This window comes from Ochotona princeps, chromosome 1 (genome assembly GCF_030435755.1).
Source record: "Ochotona princeps isolate mOchPri1 chromosome 1, mOchPri1.hap1, whole genome shotgun sequence".
Taxonomy (NCBI): Eukaryota; Metazoa; Chordata; class Mammalia; order Lagomorpha; family Ochotonidae; genus Ochotona; species Ochotona princeps.
The window spans coordinates 120,064,274-120,083,005 of NC_080832.1; the positions used below are offsets into that span (position 1 = coordinate 120,064,274).

The window sequence follows — 18,732 nt, forward strand, 5'->3', positions numbered from 1 at the left end:
ACTCCAGGGGAGCCAGCAAGGAAGGGGATGATCCTAGGTGCCGAACTAGGCAAGGTTCCAGCCTCATCTCATCCTGCAGGGTCCCTGGAAGGCAAATTGTGCCAAGCCAAAGGCCAGGAGCTGACCTTTCAGACCTCATCCCTGGACAGAGGCAGGCTCCAGGTAAGGGCTGCCCTGGAGCGAGAGCAGACACAAGCTCACAGCACCCGTGGGCTCCTGCGTGTGTAAGCAAAGTCACTCCAGGTGACCCAGGGCAGTGCGGTGTTAAAGCCCTCGGAAGGGGCTGAGCGGAAGCAACCCCTAGATGCAGTGTTGGAGGGATGAGAAGCATGAGATATGATGTCGTCAGAGAGCTGGGCAGCAGATGGCCAGCCGGCAGTCAGTCAGAGCTGGCTGGACACAAGACACCTTGGATAAGCTCATCTGGCCCTCAGCACAGTCCCATCCGGTAAGAGCCATAGCGACGTTCATCCAAGGCCCAGGACACAGGCCTGAAGTGGAGTTTGCAGATAAGCCAAGGTCACACAGCTGGAAAAGGTGAGGTCAGGCTTGAGCCCTCTCTCTTAACCTAGAGCCCTGGGCTTTCCTCAAGGCCAACGGGGTGTCTGAGTGCTCTGAAGTGGGAGTAGGAGCGGGCGAGGGGCTTTGAGACTCCTGCAGCAGAAGATCTGGCAGAGCCAGCAAGTGGTTGCCTGGGTTCCTCATGAGCCTCCTCCTCCCTCCCTCAGACACTCACCTAAAACATCCCTACCCCGCTACCCCAAACACACCTTCATCTCGTAATAAATACCCAGCGTCCTTTTTTTCCCCTGTAAATGGTGATATGATTTAAACACCGGTTTCTTCTTGTCTATTGTCGGAGTGTAAGAGACTGACTTGTGAGTGTTAACCTTGTATCCTGTATTCCTGTTGTACTCATTTGTAGGTTCCAGTATTTACAAATAAAGCTATTGTCTCTTCCCTAGTCTACAAGCCTTTAAATTCCTGTTTCTCCCCCTACCTTTGATTTTTAAATCAATTGTGATTTATAGGGGATTCCTGCTACTTGCATCTAAAACACTCAGGTCTTGGCGAAATGAGCAAGAAACTAGAATTTGTTCTTCTGCTTTCCAACCCCAGAAGTTCCCACTTCTGTCCCTGTGTTCCAGTGGGAGGCACAGGGTTTACACAGCTTAGATCCTCAAGGGCAATGGCTGATGGTGTGGCATCCGCAGCTAGAACCCTGCCACACCTCTGCTGCAGCTCTCTCTGTGTGGCCCCGTGAAGATGAAGGTGGAAATTCCCCCAGGAGTAGAGGGGAACAACCAGGAGCCCTAGTTCTGAGAAATCAAAGACAGTAGGCTTCAGGAAGTAGCTTAGATGGAGTCTTTCTGCAGCTGTAAGGGAAAGCTGGAGTGCTCTCTGCCACGAGAAACTGAACAATATAGAGAACAACAGTATGGGGCTGCTGACCTCACCCAGAGTCAAGTTCATTCTGCAGCCAGTGGCATGGACCGACTTGGTTATGACAAGCATGCAATGTAAGTTTACCGGGGGTTAAGCAAATTAGTATCCTAAAATACAAAATATTCCTGGGAAATTGTATGGTGTCCATAAGGAATAGAGTATAAAGAAGTATAAACGTAAGATTGTCATTGCTTCTGTAATTGCTTTGTTTATAATACATCTTAAGTGTAATACTGTATGTATATACACATTGTGACATACAGATACATACAGTGAATTTCTACTATCATTAGAATATAAATAATTTAAAATCCTCTTTGATTTTGTATAGCAAGAAATTTTAAACAAAGCCTTTATATTCTTTAAGAATTTCTGTCAACAGTCATGCAACCCTTTATATCCAAGACAATTGTAGCTTTTATCTCTGAAACTAGGGCTAAAGAACTATGTTTAAAATTTCTGATTTTCAAAGTAAAATTCATAAAATCAATACCTTGAGAGAAAATACTGTTAAATGACAGTTCAATGATAAAACAATTTAAAAAAAACGATTTTTTTTCATCATCTTAACCACAGATGGCAAAAATCTGGCACAAATGAATCACTGCCTGTGGGAGACCATGACAGAGGTCCCCAACGCATTGGCCCAGCCTCCCTCCCAGAGCCTGGGGGAGATCTGCAAATGCTTTTCTGTGCGGTGTTCCAGGCAACCAGCATCAAGCTCTTGCTGATGGCATCCTGCATCCCATCTGGATCGGTCCACGTTTTTATAGTCAATTACACGATCTTCTAACTAATGTGTGCATAGTGTTATAAATGCTCCAGCACTAAGATTTGCACAGGGCTTGAGTGTATCTCCAGGACTTCAGGTATTGAAGTTTAATCCCCCTCATGGGATGTTCAGAGGATGGAAACAGAATTTGAGTGGTGTTTAGAGGCAAGGCCGTGGGAAGGTGGTCAGCAATAAACCAGGTCAACAGGTGGACGTTCTGTGATTGGATCCTGGTGAGAGAGACCACAAGAGAAGTCCATACACATGTTCCCTCTTACCCAAGATGCTCTGCACTGCTTCAGAATCTACCAGCAGGAGAGCCTTCATCACATGCAGCTCCTAGGCTGGAACAAAGCTGTGAACAAAAATAAGTCTCTTTTCTTTATAATGTCACCTAGCTTCTGGTATTTTGTTATAGTAACAGAAAAAATATAGTAACAGGACACAAGAAATGTGTGTCCACAAGTTTCTGAGCCCACACATCACCCTGACCTTGCATGCAGTGCCACAGAACCGGCCACCTGGCCCTTCCCTGCACTAGGCTGCTGGCATTCTTTGCTCCCTTGCTGACCCAGGACTCACATTGTGTGCTGAGTTTATAGACACTATCACATCAAAAGTGTGTACAGAGTGAGCTCTTCTGTGACAGAACAGGAAGACACACAAATGGAAGGGAGAGAAAGGAGTGAGCCTGTCTGCAAATCTACTTCCCTACCTCCAGATGAATGCATATAACATTAGAAACAAAGTAATTAGAAAAGCCTGTAAGATACAAAGATGGAAATTTGCTAGCATTCATCCAAGTGTGTCCCAGGAGAGCAGGTGCTCCAGTGAACTGATTCAAGAGAGAAGAAAGGAACTCTAGGCCACTCTAACTGGTTGTTGCAGATCAGTCATCCCTGTTTCCCAAACCTGAAGGGTTTCTGGGATTAGCAACTTTCACTGCTAGATCTAGGAATCTTATAGGCAAATGAATGAATTGTTGGGTCAGCCTAACTTGAGGGCACTAACCATTAACATCACATAATTAGTGCACTTGTTTCATGTTCTTTTGGATTGTAATTTTGACTTCCCAGGGTGTGAGTGACAGTGTCACAAAGATATTTAGCACAAAATCTAGCATATGGTCAATACTCAGTAAATGTTTGCATTTTTAAAATTCATTTTATTTTTATTGGAAAAACAAATACACAGAAAGGAGGAGAGACAGAGAGGAATATCTTTTGTCCACTGGTTCACTCCCCACGTGGCCGCAATGGCTAGAGCTGCACCGATCTGAAGCTGGGAGCCTGAAGCTTCTTCCAGGTGCCCCTTGTGGGTGCAGGGTCCCAAAACTTTGGGCAGTCCTTGATTGCTTTCCCAGGTCATAAGCAGGGAGCTGGACAGGAAGCGGGGCCACCAGGATTAGAACCAGTGCCATATGGGATCCCAGAGTGTGTGCAAGGGGAAGACTTTATCCACTAGACTGCCAAGTCTGTATTTTTAATATTTTAAAGTTTATTTCATTTTTAAATATATTGATCAGTTAATCCAAGTGTTTCATTCTCCTGGCAGTGTTTTTCTGCCTTTGAACACATCAACATACTTCCTTACCTATAGACTTGTGTGTCTGTTTTCAGCTCTTGTTGAGATCTTGCCCAACACCAGCACTGCCTGGAGATGCGCCCTATCTCTTTGCTGTGCTCTGGATCTGGAGCTCAACAGCCCATGCAGCCCTTGTCCGCTGTCCAGTGCTGCAAGTGGCAGCTGCAGGCCTCTGGCTCTGCAACCGCCTGTGTCTCCTGAACCTCCTGGCTGGGTCCACAAGGGCATGTGGAGGAAGCATGAGAACTGTGGGTGCTAAAGAGGAAAAAAAACAGGATCCCACACGATAACAGGGCCATGGACACCACAGTGAACTTCCTCATCTTTACCACCACCCAAGGCTTGTTCTCCCTGCAGCTGTGACCATCTCAGGCAACGTCCTATCCAATGCAGAATGTCTCATCTTCTCCCCCACAGCCTTTGCCCGCATGCATGCTTGGTTAAGGGAGTCTTTCTCCTCACTTCTCTCCCTCCCTTGAAATGCTGTCTGTGGTTCCAGGTGACTCAAAGGGAACCTCCCCACATCTGCTTTCATTTTTTTCTGATCTTTCTCCTTCCATGTCAGCAGCTCCACCTCGTGGGTTCACAGACAACTTCAGGCTGCAGCTCTTAAACCAGTCACATAGGATCATTGGATGACATGCATCTGCCTGCATGCCCTGGCTGGGTGTGCTACTCTCCAGAGTATACTTACATATCATTCATCTCTGTTTGCCCAGTGCCTGCTACATTTTTTTTAAATGAGTTGGACTGGCCTGGTGAAGAATAGACCTTCTGACATTTGTGCCTTCTCCAGGTGGGCTGGATGGACTGAGGGATTCCTGGGACTCAGAGACATCAGAGAGGAAAGGCTCTCCTGCCTGCTGCATCATTTGTCTCCCTTCAACCACTCCCTCCCCTATCCTTCAAAATGTTGTCAGAATGCATTTCACCGTCAGCAGACTGTCCGTTTTGGAACAAACTGAATGAAACCTTTGAGGATCTCTTTCACGTTACTTCCAAGATAGACCTTGCAATACTGTTTACTCAACACATACACCACAAATGTTTAAAACAGTGCCTAAGACATACATTTTATAACAGAATTATGATTTGCAGTGGCTGGTAAATTTGGAAGCAACCATGAATATGCCTTCTGAGGCTATTGACAAGGCCCAACGCCTTGTCAAATGTCTGTTTCCTTTTCTATGAAATGAAGGTGCGGGTGGTGGTGTCTGAGGGCTCCTGTGCTGTAACATTCCAGAAGATTCTGACTCCTTCATGTTCTTCTGGGTGGAAAGAAGGCAAGCTGCTATGGATCTAGATTTTCATCTTTTTCTTTCTGCCAAGGCTGAGAGAGATCCAAATCCAGCATCATCAAGGTCAAAGGAAAATGGCACCTTCTAAAATTAAGTGTACTAAGGAGATGATTCTCCTGCATACCTTCTTTTGTCTCCAGAGCAAGCCTCCTCGAAAGGTTCGAGAGGCCACTGTCCTTCTGCACTGCTGCTGCACTGGGCTGCTGGCATAACAGAACTGACTTCGTCCTTGTCTTTGCTATGCACTACAAGGGAAAGTAGTGTGGCTCCACTGACCCAGGCACTGTCTGCATAATAAATTATTCTAATATGTAAAACACCCGGGCCTTTCATTACAGAAGCAAATAGCCTCTCTTGCGTGAAGCCAAGCAGTGGTTGTCAATGAAGAGTGCTCTGGGACAGTCCTACGGTGGCTAAATGAACAAGTTCACCCCCAGCTTCTGGCCCAGTTATTCCTTATTTCTACTCTGGCATTATTTAGAGTCCTACCTTCTGAAGCTTAGGGGAACTTTCTCTCATGCCTCAGGACTGTAAGACTCAAACAAGGCTCCTGGAGAGATTATTATTGTTATTTAATTTGAAGAGTTAGTACAGGTTGTCCTTGGACATATGGGCTCCAGCACCAGATTATCTGATTTCAAGCCCATCTCAGCTGCTGGCTGGGTACATGAACCAAGCAGGTTCCTGAACTGCTCTTTGTCTCCATTCCCCATCTATGAATTGGAGTTGGGAGTCTGGCCTGTATGGCAACTGTGTGAATTAAAACATACATGGTGTGCTAGACAGTTACTGTTTAGCTACCCCTTAATCTTTCACTTTTTTATCTGTAAAATGGGGTTTCCAAGAAGTAGTTATTAACAAAAATGTAGGGAAAGGAAATAAAAGCATATGTGTATGTAAAGCATGGGTAGGGAAACTTTGGATATTATAACATGAAACACACAAAGTCATCACCTTAAAAATTAGCCTGCCATGGACTTATTGGATGGAAGTCCCATGGATAACCTGGCACAGCCAGACTGGATGATTTTTCAGGCCCTACATGGCCTGTGGGTGCATATAACACATGGCTCATTTCTTCATCACTACTCGACAAATGAGTAGAGATAGCCAGAGAGCCCCAACTGGCACTTGACTCCCAGTGCCATACCCATAGCCCAGAATAAATGCAGTCCTTCTGTTCTTTTTGTGTGTGGATGTGACAGAACAGAAATAACTCAGGTGCTGTACCACTGTTTTCCTCCTGAGGTAGATTAGCTTTTATTTCAAAATAATGGCAAGCTTTCCCTGGCAGCTCCCTTCAGCCCAGCAGCCTCCGTTCTCACTGGGTAATTGAAGGCCTGCTTCTCCCCAGGATAGTTTGAAAGCGGAACCGCACAAGCTGGTGCTTCCACTTATTGAAAATGAGTTGGAGGAAGAATGAAGAATCACATAATTATGCTTTATTTCCTCGTATATTCTTTATATATATAATGCATTGCTCCTAGCCAACTTTATGTGTTTCTGCTGTGAAATCCTTCAACTTGTGAAAATTTAATAGCAACAAGGGCCCAAAAGAAGATTAAGAGTTGATGTTCTGCGCTTGGTGCAGATGTTCCTTGAGAAAATGACACTTCCTGGATGATTGATTCCAGGCATTGAGGAGAATGGTCTGGCAGGAAGGACCAGTGGCAGGAGAGGAACAGCCCTGTGCTTCTGTCCCACGCACCCACCTCTCATCCTGGCATGATTTGTATTTCAATTCACTAGCGAAGCGGAAATGCACAGTTTGCGACTCCCTCGTGTTTTAGACCTGACTGTACTTTCCACCCCCTCTGCTGCCTGCTGCTCTTGTTCAGCTGCTGCCGTAAATCATACACATCTGAGATGTGGGTGACTCATAGGAAATAAGCAGCCGAATGAGGAGGAAGTGAGAGATGAAACTGGATTTTTGTACCATGTTCTCCATGTTTGAGTTTATTGTGGGTCCAGGCTTTCATGGCCAGATAATGAAAGAAGGTTATGGAGGCACATAGCCACAGTACCCTGATCATGTCCCAGAGAAGTCTCTTCTCTCAAGTTTGCCTGCTTGGCAACTGCCTGATTCGATTTGTGTTGAAGTGCTTCTGTACAGCAGAAAGACATCGCAGTTAATTGTAGAAGTCAGAATAAAGGAGGTTGTTAAAATACATCCATTCTATGTCTCCCAAATAGAGTCTGGCACCTGGTTTGCATTCTAGGGAGTTGTGTGTATTTGCACTAGTAAAGAAAACCTCAGGGCTAGTACTTCGGCATAGCAAGTTAAGCTGCCACCTGCCTTACTGGCATCCCATATAGGCACTAGTTCCTCTCCTGGCTACTCTACTTGTAATCCAGCTCTGTTAATGGCCTGGGAAAAGCAGTGGAGGATGATCCATGCGCTTAGGCCCCTGCCACTCACTCATGGCTTCAACCAGGCCCAGCCTGTTTGGTCATCTGGGGACTACAATCAGTCATTGGAAGAGCTCTCTCTATCTCTCCTTCTCTGTCTGTAGCTCTGCCTTTTTTTTTTTTTTTTTTAAGATTTATTTTTATTACAAAGTCAGATATACAGAGAGAGGAGGAGAGACAGAGAGGAAGATCTTCCGTCCGATGATTCACTCCCCAAGTGAGCCGCAACAGGCCGGTACGCGCCGATCCGATGCCGGGAACCAGGAACCTTTCCAGGTCTCCCACGCGGGTGCAGTGTCCCAATGCACTGGGCCGTCCTCAACTGCTTTCCCAGGCCACAAGCAGGGAGCTGGATGGGAAGTGGAGCTGCCGGGATGAGAACCGGCGCCCATATGGGGTCCCGGGGCGCTCAAGGCGAGGACTCTAGCCACTAGGCCACGCCGCCGGGCCCAGCTCTGCCTTTCAAATAAATAAATCCAAGAAAAAGAAAGAAAAATCTCCTTAGCTATGTTATATGGATTCAGTTTTGACCTTGATTTCTCCCCTCTCGTCTGCACAGAAAAGACTTCAAGAGCAAGCCCAACATGAGGGGTTAGGGCCCAGGGATGATGGTTTTAATTTCACCACCATTTAAGGAAAGGCCCAGAGTGGTGGGTCCTTGGCCAACAAAGATAACCTCAATTTAGCCACATAAGAGTTCAGCTTCCACAAATAGAAAACAATAAACCCATGGGGTCAGCATTGTGGTATAATGAGTTAAGTCACCATCAATGATGCCAGCATCTGATATGGACTCCTGTTCAAATTCTAGCTGTTCCACTTCTGATTCAGCTCTCTGCTAATGTTCCTGGGAAAGCAGTGAAAGATGGTCAAATATTTGTGCCCTACACTCACGTGGCAGACCTGGAAGAAGCTCCTGGTTCCTGGCTGCAGACTGTCCCAGCTTTGATCATTGTGGCCATCTAGGGAGTGAACCAATGGATAGAAGATCTATCTCCTCTTCTGTCTTAACTCTGCCTTTCAAATAAATAAATACTTAAAAATAAATCTGCATTGTTTTTAAGCCACTGAATTTGTGGTGATTTGTTTTACTTGCAGTAGGAAATGAATAACCAGGACTTGCGGTATGATATATCCCAGATTCCACTCCTTTTATAGATCAGGATACTGAGTCCCAGTGAATTGGCCAACTTTCATGAAGTCCAGGGGCTAATTATTAACAGCCACTGACAAAGAGAGCAATTATGCTAAACATAATTCTTAGTCCTGGAATTGCATTAACTCATGAAGCCACCAGCACAACTCTAAGGCAGTGTTCTTATTCAGTTTTTAAAAGAAGAATTATTTGGGGCCCGGCGGCGTGGCCTAGCGGCTAAAGTCCTCGCCTTCAATGTCCCGGGATCCCATATGGGCGCCGGTTCTAATCCCGGCAGCTCCACTTTCCATCCAGCTCCCTGCTTGTGGTCTAGGAAAGCAGTCCAGGATGGCCCAGTGCTTTGGGACCCTGCAACCATGTGGGAGACCCAGAAGAGGTTCCAGGTTCCCGGCTTCTGATCAGCTCAGCACTGGTCCGTTGCGGCTCACTTGGGGGTGAATCATCGGATGGAAGATCTTCCTCTCTGTCTCTCCTCCTCTCTGTATATCTGACTGTAATAAAATAAATATATCTTTAAAAAAATAAAAGAAGAATTATTTATTTTTGCTTCAAAATCAAAGTTACATACACAGAGAAAAGAAGGCACACAGAGAGAAAGATCTTCCCCACTGGTTATTCCCCAAATGGCCGTAATGGGCAGAACTGAGCTAGTCTGAAGCCAGGAGCCAAGAGCTTCTTCCAGGTCTCATTCGTAGGTGTATTGGGCCAAGGCCTTGGGCCATTCTCACTGTTTTCTTAGACCATTAGAAGGTAGCTGGATGGGAAGTGAAACAGCTGGGACTCAAACTGGTGCCCATATGGGATGTTAGTGCTACAGATGGAGGTTTAATCTTCTACGCCACAATTCTGGCCCCTCATATCCACATTTTATAGATGAAGAAAAGAAACTAAGGCTCAGGGATGGTAAGATCATGAAGTTACTGTTACGAGTTTGGGCTTCGGTATTCCAGCTCTGGAAAACACCCTCTGTAAAGCCCAGTCTAGTGCTGGTTGGAAGAAGAGGCAGAGTCCCTGAAGCCAATCTGATACTCCAACAATTCCTACAGAGTTAACTGGTCTCATTTCATCTTGAAGCCTGTGAGCCCTGTAGGGTATTCTCCTTTTAAGATAAAGAAAACCAGATACAGCGTTGTGGTCTCAGCCAGTAGCTCCATAAAAGACCAAGATAAAACTGAGTTGCTGCCTTCGGTAAGCTTATGGATTCATTTGGATTCAGTGTGGTTATTTGGAGGTGAGTTTTTCCAGTTCTAATCTCAGGGTAAGAGACTATTCCCGAGGCCTTGATTATTCATAAACTGTTCTCGGGAGCAATCTAACATTGATTGGATTTGAATGGAGTAAGCTGTCAAATCCCAGGGACAGCTGTAGGCTGTCTGGATAAGCTGCTGTAGCACAGCAGGGCTTGGAGGTGGCTTTAGCATATTGAAGCTGTGTTTTAACAATGTAATATACTTGGGTAGAGTGTGTATTTATGTGGGGAGTTTTGAGGAGGGACTGATGGAGTTGGGGGACTAAAATTGCCCTATGCTGTCCCTTAACAGCACCAAGTAACCACTGTACTTCACAGCACAGGAAGAATGGGCAGTCCTTGCCTCTACTACTCAGGCATACATGTTGAAGCGGACTGGCGGGTGAACAAAAGCCTTAACAAACCCGGGCCACTCGGGCATGGGCCAGAGGCACACGAGAGCCCAGGTGCGCACAAGTACCTTGGCTACAGGGAGGCCACCCCCATCTCCATGGCTTGTGGAAAGCTTCACAGGAAACTGAAACTTGGAAGCCTGAACAGGTGGGTGAGAGCCAAAGATGAGCTCAGATGGAGAGAAGAGGATGGAGGATGAGGTGCAAATAAACATACTTGAAGTGCCGGGTGCAAAGGGCACCTTAAGCCCCAGCACCTGTACCAGCACTGAAGCCCCACCTGTCAGCTATCCCTGAGGGAGTTACTTGTTCATTTAGCAAGAGTTTGCTGCTCACTTGCCAAATACCAGGCACTATTCTAGGTGCTGGGGACCAGCGATAAAGAAATCATCTATTCTATAAGGTGAGGGCACTGCCCTGATTTGGACTCCAGCAGCCTGACACCATCTGCTGGCCACCACACCACCTGTAGACAGGTTCACCTGCCCGCGTCCAGCCATTGGTGGCTGCTTTGAGCCAGTACAGAGCTCAGGATCCTGGTGATAGCCTCTGCTCGAATAAGCCGCCGCCTCATCTTCTTCATGCATAAAACATGGCACAAGAGGCCACGGGAAGCTGGGCAGTCCAGCACACAGCTGCTTTTGGGCGGTCAGGAGCAAAAGGAAGGAGAGAAAGGGCGAACTATAAGATAAAAGAAGTCAACGGAAACCTCCGATAAAAAAAAAAAAGAAAGAAAAAGCAAAAGAAAAAAAAAGGGAAGAGAGCTTTTTTTTCTTTCTTTTTTTTTTTTTTTTTTTTTTCTTTCATGTGTGCGACTGGGCCTGACTTCCGGGGTTGCTGCGCGGAGCCCCTCCTGTGACCCCGCCATGAGAAGGGCTTAGGTCGCTGCTCGGGCGCCATGGTGCTTCCTTCTCGACTGCACTGGATCAGAAACAGGCCATGGAGGGACAGGATCCGGAGGCGGCAGCTCAACCGTGAGTCCCCACTCCCCAGCGCCTTTCTTGGCCACTTTCTCCCCCAGCACTTGCAGCTCCTCCCCCTGCAAATGGCCTGCTGCGGCTCCCCTTGTCCTGCCCATGGGCTAGTGCATCCCCACCAGCCTTTCCTGTTAGGGGTAAGGAGCTCGGCTTTGTTCCAAGTAGTGAGAGAGGGCCTCTAGAGTTCTCTAGAGGGGAAAATACAGATATTCACGAAGGAGGATTGGGATTTTTGTGTATTACAGTGGTGAAAAGGCAGCTTCTGATGAATGGGGTGAAATCCAAGGATCAGTGACAGACCCTTGTATGTTTCTAAAATGATCAAATTCATACTAAGCTTCCCCTGGATTTGGCAGATGCTCTAACCAGAAGGGACACTCAGGTGTTGGAGTAAGTAATCTGACAAAGAGAAAGTAGCCCCAGTATATCCCAAACCACCAACTAGTGTGAAGTGAGCATGGCTCCCATCGGTGGCTCAGGTCTCCGCTGATCACACTCCAGGAGCGGCCAGGCCTGGCCAAGCCACCGAGCAGAGGCAGGCCGAGTTTTTGGGATAAGGAGCAGTTCACTTTCATCTGATCTCTGTCGTGAGGGAGACAGCAGCATGACCAGAACCACAGCGAATCAGCTGAAACTGGCCATTCAGCCTGAGATGGAAGAGGCCACAGGGAAAGCAGCGTGTGTAGGCACTGGGAAATGCCATGGGGGCACATCCCGTTCAGCATCCTCAGGTGGTCTCCAGGAAGCATGGGAATGTGCTCCACCAGATTCCCCCACTTTCCAAACGGCACTAATGTCTAAATGGAAGCGCTCTCGTTGAACTGCGGCAGTGAATGTAAATTATGAATCCTGTTGGCACCAACACTGAGTTTTGATGCCGAGTGTGGCAGCTGTGGGCTACCAGTCCCAACACTCCAGGTGGTGTTCTGTTAGAGGACTAGGAATATGTGGGGAGACTTTCTTGTGCGTTCAGTGTTGCTGATGCCAAGAGCTAAATTAAAATGAATGAGTGGCTTAAGCACACAGGCGCTAATCCTGTCACAACTTACTGGTTTAGGAACCTCACCAGGCTAGTTGAGTTCCAAATGATACCTCCCATTCAAGGAATACATTCATTTTTCTGTGACAGAATAAAGGATCCCTTGGCCATGTTCTTAGAGCCCCCACCTTCTGGATCCTTTCCTTCTGGTACTTGACCTGAGTTCAGACGCCAGCTTTCCTGGGGCCTCATCCTGGGTCTCCCAGAAACCACTGTGACCCCACCTCTGCTTTGAGACATGCCTCTCACGAACAGTGGCGTCTGGGTCCACCTATGTGAGGGAGCAGTCTGGCCACATGCTGAAAGCAGGAATTGGTAGGTAAAATCTGCTTGACTCCAAAGATTTGATGTGAATTAGGAGACAGACAGCTGGGGACTGGGCTGGGATGGCAGCCTGGCTTGTCTAGGAACTGATGACACACCAGTGGATGATAGTAAGCAGGCTGGACCTCCCCTCTTATGCATACGTGTCTGAGAAACGCGCAAATTCTGCATTCCTCCAGGATAGTCAAGAGCCCTGCTGTGTTTGAGTTCTGGAAACAAGAGCAGAGAAAATGTCGAACTTGCCAGGATGGCTGTTGCCAATGAAATCTAATGTTGTGACTTTTCCTGTCATCTCTTGAGGTTTTTCTCATGGGACAGCATCTTCTCCGATTTGGGGATTTGAGCTTTATTGCTTTGGGGTTATTCTGCCATTGAGAAAAATAAGCTGACAAGCTGTTTCTTCCTTGATATGCAAAAGGACCCTGAATGGCAACAGAAGGTACATTTGCTCTGACTCTCTGTTTCCATGCCCAGGAAGATATTGCTAATCAATCACAGCCCTCTCCTCTCTCAAGGAATGCAGACCCAGGCTCATAATCCTTTCCAATGGAGTGCCCTAGGATGCTGTTTCTAATCAATTAGAATTGCTATTGCTTCACAGAAAATCAACACAAGTTTGTTGTCTGATATAGCATATACTTACTCTCGTGTAGTCACTCTGTGGACCAGGAAAATAGGGGATGATTGTCCCAAGTGTGGATCACTAGGCTGAGCATGATGCAAGTTAGTGCAACCAGGTGGCAGTGCCTGCATGGAGCTTACAGGTGGGCTTCCTTAAAAAGGTGAGCATCTCAGAGAACTTGGATGGAAGAGATCATAAGTGGCACCTTCCATGGACCCAACTGAAGGAATATTTGGACAGGATTCCCTCAGTCCTGCTGAGAAGACAGTGGTGACAAAACTCACATGCATTTGAGGTTAGGGGGATACTGTTGTCTCAAAGAGTGGCTGTGGGTCAGTGGGGCTGCACTGACTGGTTTGGCTGTGGCAGCCCTCATTCTGATGGAATGCTTCCCTGTGACCTAGTAAGAAAGACACCAAGCCAAGCAGAAGCCATGCACTGTGGCTGGGGTGTGAGTGTGGTTTTCTATCTGTATGCAACAGATATTCCTTATCCCACTTGTAGGGGACAGGGCAGGAGATGTCTTATTCTTAGAGTCTTCAGGTCCCTTCTACAAATCTCTCTTCAGGCACAGAGCTGAAACCAAGGGCTGGAACTGGGTAGACCCCAGAAAGGCAGAGGGGCTGGGTGGGGGAGTGAACAAACCTCTCACAGCAGGCAGCTCCACCCAGGCCACCCACTCTGCAGATGGCCCTGCCTGCTGAGGCACACAGCATCAACTTACACAGCAGGCCAGAAGGCTATCAGCTTTCCCTCCAGCTCTCCTGTTGTCTGGCAAGACCACAGCGTGTTCTTGGCCTCTGCAACACCTGTTCCTCCCTGGTTCTCTCCCCACCAGGATCTTTCCCAGCGTGAGGAATCCTGTGGTTGTGTTTTTAGGTTCATTGTGATACAGGCACCCTAAGGTCAGAACGCAGCTAGCCTGGTGGCTGCATTTCACAACCTGCTAGCTAGCATCTCTCTGTTCTTGTGATTCAAAGTCACCACTAGAAGCAAGTGTCTTGCTGTGCAAGGACCAGACCCAGGGCAGAGCACCGTGCTCACCCACACCTGCAATTGCACTGTCAGGTTCTATTTCCTTTAAAGCCACAAGCTTAAAGATTTGGGAGGAGGTCGGTGAGAGGTCACACAATGTAGAGAAATGAAGAAGCTATTTAGAACATTCTCCATATTTTGTAGGTCACATATTTTCCTCGGTTCCTTGTCTAGCCACCTGCTGCATTTGTTTATTTGCTGTCAGCCCAGGCAGCAGGAAGCCTGACCCCCCCAGGGCCTGGGTTTCTCTTCAGGGTCTGGTTTACTGAGTTTTCAGTTTACATAGTCTGGTTCAGAGATGTGCCAACTATTGAGAATGTGACTGTAGGATTTATAGCGGCAAAAGAATTATTTAAATACCTTCTAATGTGGCATTACCTATTTACCTATTTTCTCATTTTTAAAATAATTGCTTCTACAAGCTTTACCCTCCTCCTTCCTGCCTAAATGATTGTATCCATGGATATCATTGCCAAATGTCCAGTTCCAACATATAATGTCACACAGGGGGGAAAAAGATGGGAAACTTGAGAAAGGGAGATACTTTGAATAATTCAAGAACGTTCTGTTGGTCAAGAAAGGCCTCTCTTTGTATGAACATCGATCTACACAGATATTTTAGCTTTCCCCAGCCAAGGGTGGACAAAAGAAAGGGTGTGGAGGGAGCAAGGGAGGGGAGAAAGAAGCAGCAAATAGTGAACAAAAAGAAAAAAGAGACAAGCCAGGGGCTCAGAGGACTGAGCTTAGTCAGAGCAGACTTCTTTTGTCCTCAGGTTAGTTGTGGACTTCCAGGGATACTGGAAAAGGCTGAAAATTAATCATTGGAAGGACCACTCAGTCTCTTGTTGGCAGTAGAAAATTGCTGGAGTATTGAATTGTCTCAGAAGTGTTCACTGAGTGTATTAAGCAAAGGGTAACGACAGTGTTAAAGACTGGAAACCTCAGTTGAAGCCACTGAAGGAGTGCCAGTTTTTTCCTCTGAAATATTGAGATCTAAGGAATTGTTTCACTGCATAGAAATATGTTAATTATAACACAGTCTCCTTGTCAAAACTGTGAACTTGGGCGGTAGTGTGAAAAAGTAAGTCTGTTGATTTTGTTTTGATCTGATACAAAGCATGCATGTCTTTGTTGTATAAAAATAAAACAATACAGAAACACATAACGAAGTCATCTAGGATTCCCAATTCTCACCACATTAATGCAGCAAAATACTTCCATTTCTTTTTCTAAATTCTGCTACATGTATTATTTTCCCCCCAGGGTCAGACTCATACTATATTCTACAACTTGCTTGTTTCATGTGATAACATGACTCAAGTTCCTTTTGTGTCAGTAAATACCAATGTTATAATTTTTATTTCTTTGAAAGAGTTACAGAGAGAATGGGAGAGACAGAGTAAAAGAGATCTTCTATCTGCAGATTCGCTCCAAAAATAGTCTCAACAGCTGGTGCTGGGCCAGTCTGAATTCAGACTGAAATTCCTTCTGGGTCTCCCCTGTGGGTAACAGGGGCTGTAAGCCTTGAGCAATCTTCTGCTGCTTTTCCAGTGCACTAGTAGGTAGCTGGGCTGGAAACAGAGCTGCTTGGACCTGAATTGATGCTGTAATAGGGGATGCACCACCACAGGCAATGGCATAGCCTGCCAGATCACAATCCTGCACCAGTAATTAGCAATACATATCTTCAGACTGAATTTGTTTAAAAAATATGTATTTATTTTTATTTAAAAGGCAGATTTTTACAGAGTGAGAAGGAGAGACAGAGTGGTCTTCAATCTGCTGCCTGTCTCTCCAGATGGCCATAGTGGCTAGAGTTGAGCTGATCCAAAGCTAGGTGTCAGGAGCCTCTTCCTAGTCTCCCACAGGGGCACACCTTCATTTAGAATGGAATGGAAAGAGGCACCCATGGCTCTAACCTGCAGAAAGAGCCAAGTAGGATCAAGAGAAATGGGATCTCAGACATTTGCTGATTCCTTGAATGTTTGGTGCCCAAAACCTGTTGCTTACAAACAGTCTCAATTTGATGCCTCTATTTAAAAGCAAGTGGAAAAAAAAAATCCGTGATGTATGTATTTGCTAATTCAGCATCAATGGGAGGACAATAAGTACATGCAGGTATGTCTGTCCACTGAGAACCCCAAGAGCCCGCCCCCCCAGACCTAGGGAGGAGCTGCCACCTGTTGGAAGAGCTTCAAAGACAAACAGAATATTCTGCGCACTTATTAGGACCATAAACACATTTATTTTTTTGGTATGGTTTCAAGAAATTGTCTATTAGGAGTGTAGAATATTTTTTCTGCCAATGTTCATTTGGATATTTATGACATCATTCACAGGCCATGCAAAATTATCAGCTTAATTATTAGCCTGCTATTGATTCATTGAATTCAAGTCTCACCTGCAGTTACCTTGACAAGGCCAGACCAAGTGATTCTGTAGGCCTTCTGTAGGCTGTTGGCTGGATGTTCCCAGCCTCCACAGTGGCACAAATGATTAAGGAGATGCATCAAATTTATCTTTTAAAGGTTTTCCCATATTTTATTATTAACAATTGCACATACAGAAAAGTTGAAAGAACTATGTATTGACTATTCATGTAGCTACCACTATTCTACCAATATTTTACCATACTCACTTCATTACATGCCTACCATATATGTATTCCTCTTCCATCAATACATTTTATTTTTATTTAAAAATTTATTTATGAGTTTGTGAATTTTAAAAGTCAGAGTTACAGAGGAAGAAGGTAAAAGAGGAAGATGTTCCATCTGCTGTTTCACTTCCACATGGCCTCAATAGCCAGCCCTTAGTGAGGCCAAAACCAGGATCAGGGACCTTCATCCAGGTCTCCCACATGAGTGGCAGAGACCCCAAAACTTGGCCCATCTTGTGTTTCTTATCCCAGGCTACTAGCAGGGATATGGAGTAGCCAGATGTGAACTGACTCCCACAGCGGATAGCAGCATCACAAATAATGGCTTCAGCTGCTTTGCCACAAGGCCAGCTCCAGTAAAGCTTATTTTTAAATACTTTCCAAGAAAGTGGAAAACATAACGTACACTTTGTTACAAGAACTTCAGTGAATGTCATTGAATCTTTGGTGTTGATTTTTAAATTTTTTAAAGACAAGTTGAGGCCTGGAGCATAATTTGCTTTAAGTGCAGTACTTTGGGTCTTGACAAAGTTGCCACCACAGCTCCATGAAGATCCAAGAGAAGCATCGTGCCAAATACTCCCTCACACTGCCTCGTGGACAGTCTGTCTTCCCAGCCCTTCTCAACCAGGGATCTGTTTTCTGCCCCTATGGTTTTTCCTGTTCTTGAATATGTCTCATAAGCAGAACCACATGCTATGTAGCCTTTTGAGTCTGATTTCTTTCACTTAATATAGAAGATTCACATGTTCCAGGCACATTTGTTTCTCCTCATTGCTGAGTAGTATCCTATTCTTGCATGGATTTCAATGGGTTGTAATTCGTTATAAGCAGTAAGATCTCAAGCCAGCGAAAAGCATAGGGAAAAATGGAGATGTCTGGGGTGTCCCTATCCTGTTCATGGCTCTGGGCTTTTCTCAGGGGAGGCACCAGCTAACTCAGGGACTCTAAACCTCTCTTGGATTCCACTGAGCCAGGGAATCATGGCGGGAAATATTTGGGAAAAATACATTCAATTTTGCTACAGTAACCACTAGTTGCAGAACCTGTACACATGTAGAGATTGTTTCTCCCACATGAGCGCTGCAGCCAGACTGATCCAGGGGAGCAGGAGCAAAGGGCCAAAATAGAACGTTCGGCAGGAAAGAGGAGTCCCATAGAGGGGATGACCTGACCCTGGTGAGGAAGACACAGCCTGCAGGGACCCAGAAGTCCTGCTTCCCTCGAGGGACTTTTGGTTGCCCAATTCTTCTACTCCACTTTTTCTTTCCAGCCTCAAATTGAATTCTGGTTTTTGCATGTAGTGCAATAACATTTTGCGCACAGGAAAAAGAGTGGAATCACATCTGGATTTCTTAAGGAAATCAAGTTGCTTTACTTTTTTTTTTTTACTTCACTGGGAAGGCCAAACATTATTACATTATTAGAATCCAGCAAGTGGGCCCGGTGGCGTGGTCTAGCGGCTAAAGTCCTCACCTTGAGTGCCCCGGCATCCCATATGGGCGCCGGTTCTGATCCCGGCAGCTCCACTTCCCATCCAGCTCCCTGCTTGTGGCCTGGGAAGGCAGTTGAGGGCGGCCCAGGGCATTGGGGCCCTGCACCCGTGTGGGAGACCCGGAAGAGGTTCCAGGTTCCCGGCTTCTGATCGGCGCAGCACCAGCCCGTTGCGGCTCACTTGGGGGTGAGTCATCGGACGGAGGATCTTTCTCTCTGTCTCTCCTCCTCTCTGTATATCTGACTTTGTAATAAAATAAATAAATCTTAAAAAAA

At 46.1% G+C, this 18,732-nt stretch overlaps 1 protein-coding gene across 1 annotated transcript in view; it reads left to right on the plus strand.

Annotated features, from left to right (window-relative positions):
* The first annotated feature begins 11,118 nt into the window (after positions 1 to 11,118).
* Positions 11,119 to 18,732, plus strand: part of RIPOR2 (RHO family interacting cell polarization regulator 2) — a 218,556-nt gene continuing 210,942 nt past the window's right edge. Inside the window, exon 1 of the mRNA XM_058667368.1 lies at positions 11,119 to 11,280. Within this exon, the coding sequence (XP_058523351.1) occupies positions 11,205 to 11,280 (76 nt within the window). The 5' untranslated portion in view covers positions 11,119 to 11,204. The remainder of the gene's footprint in view (positions 11,281 to 18,732) is intronic.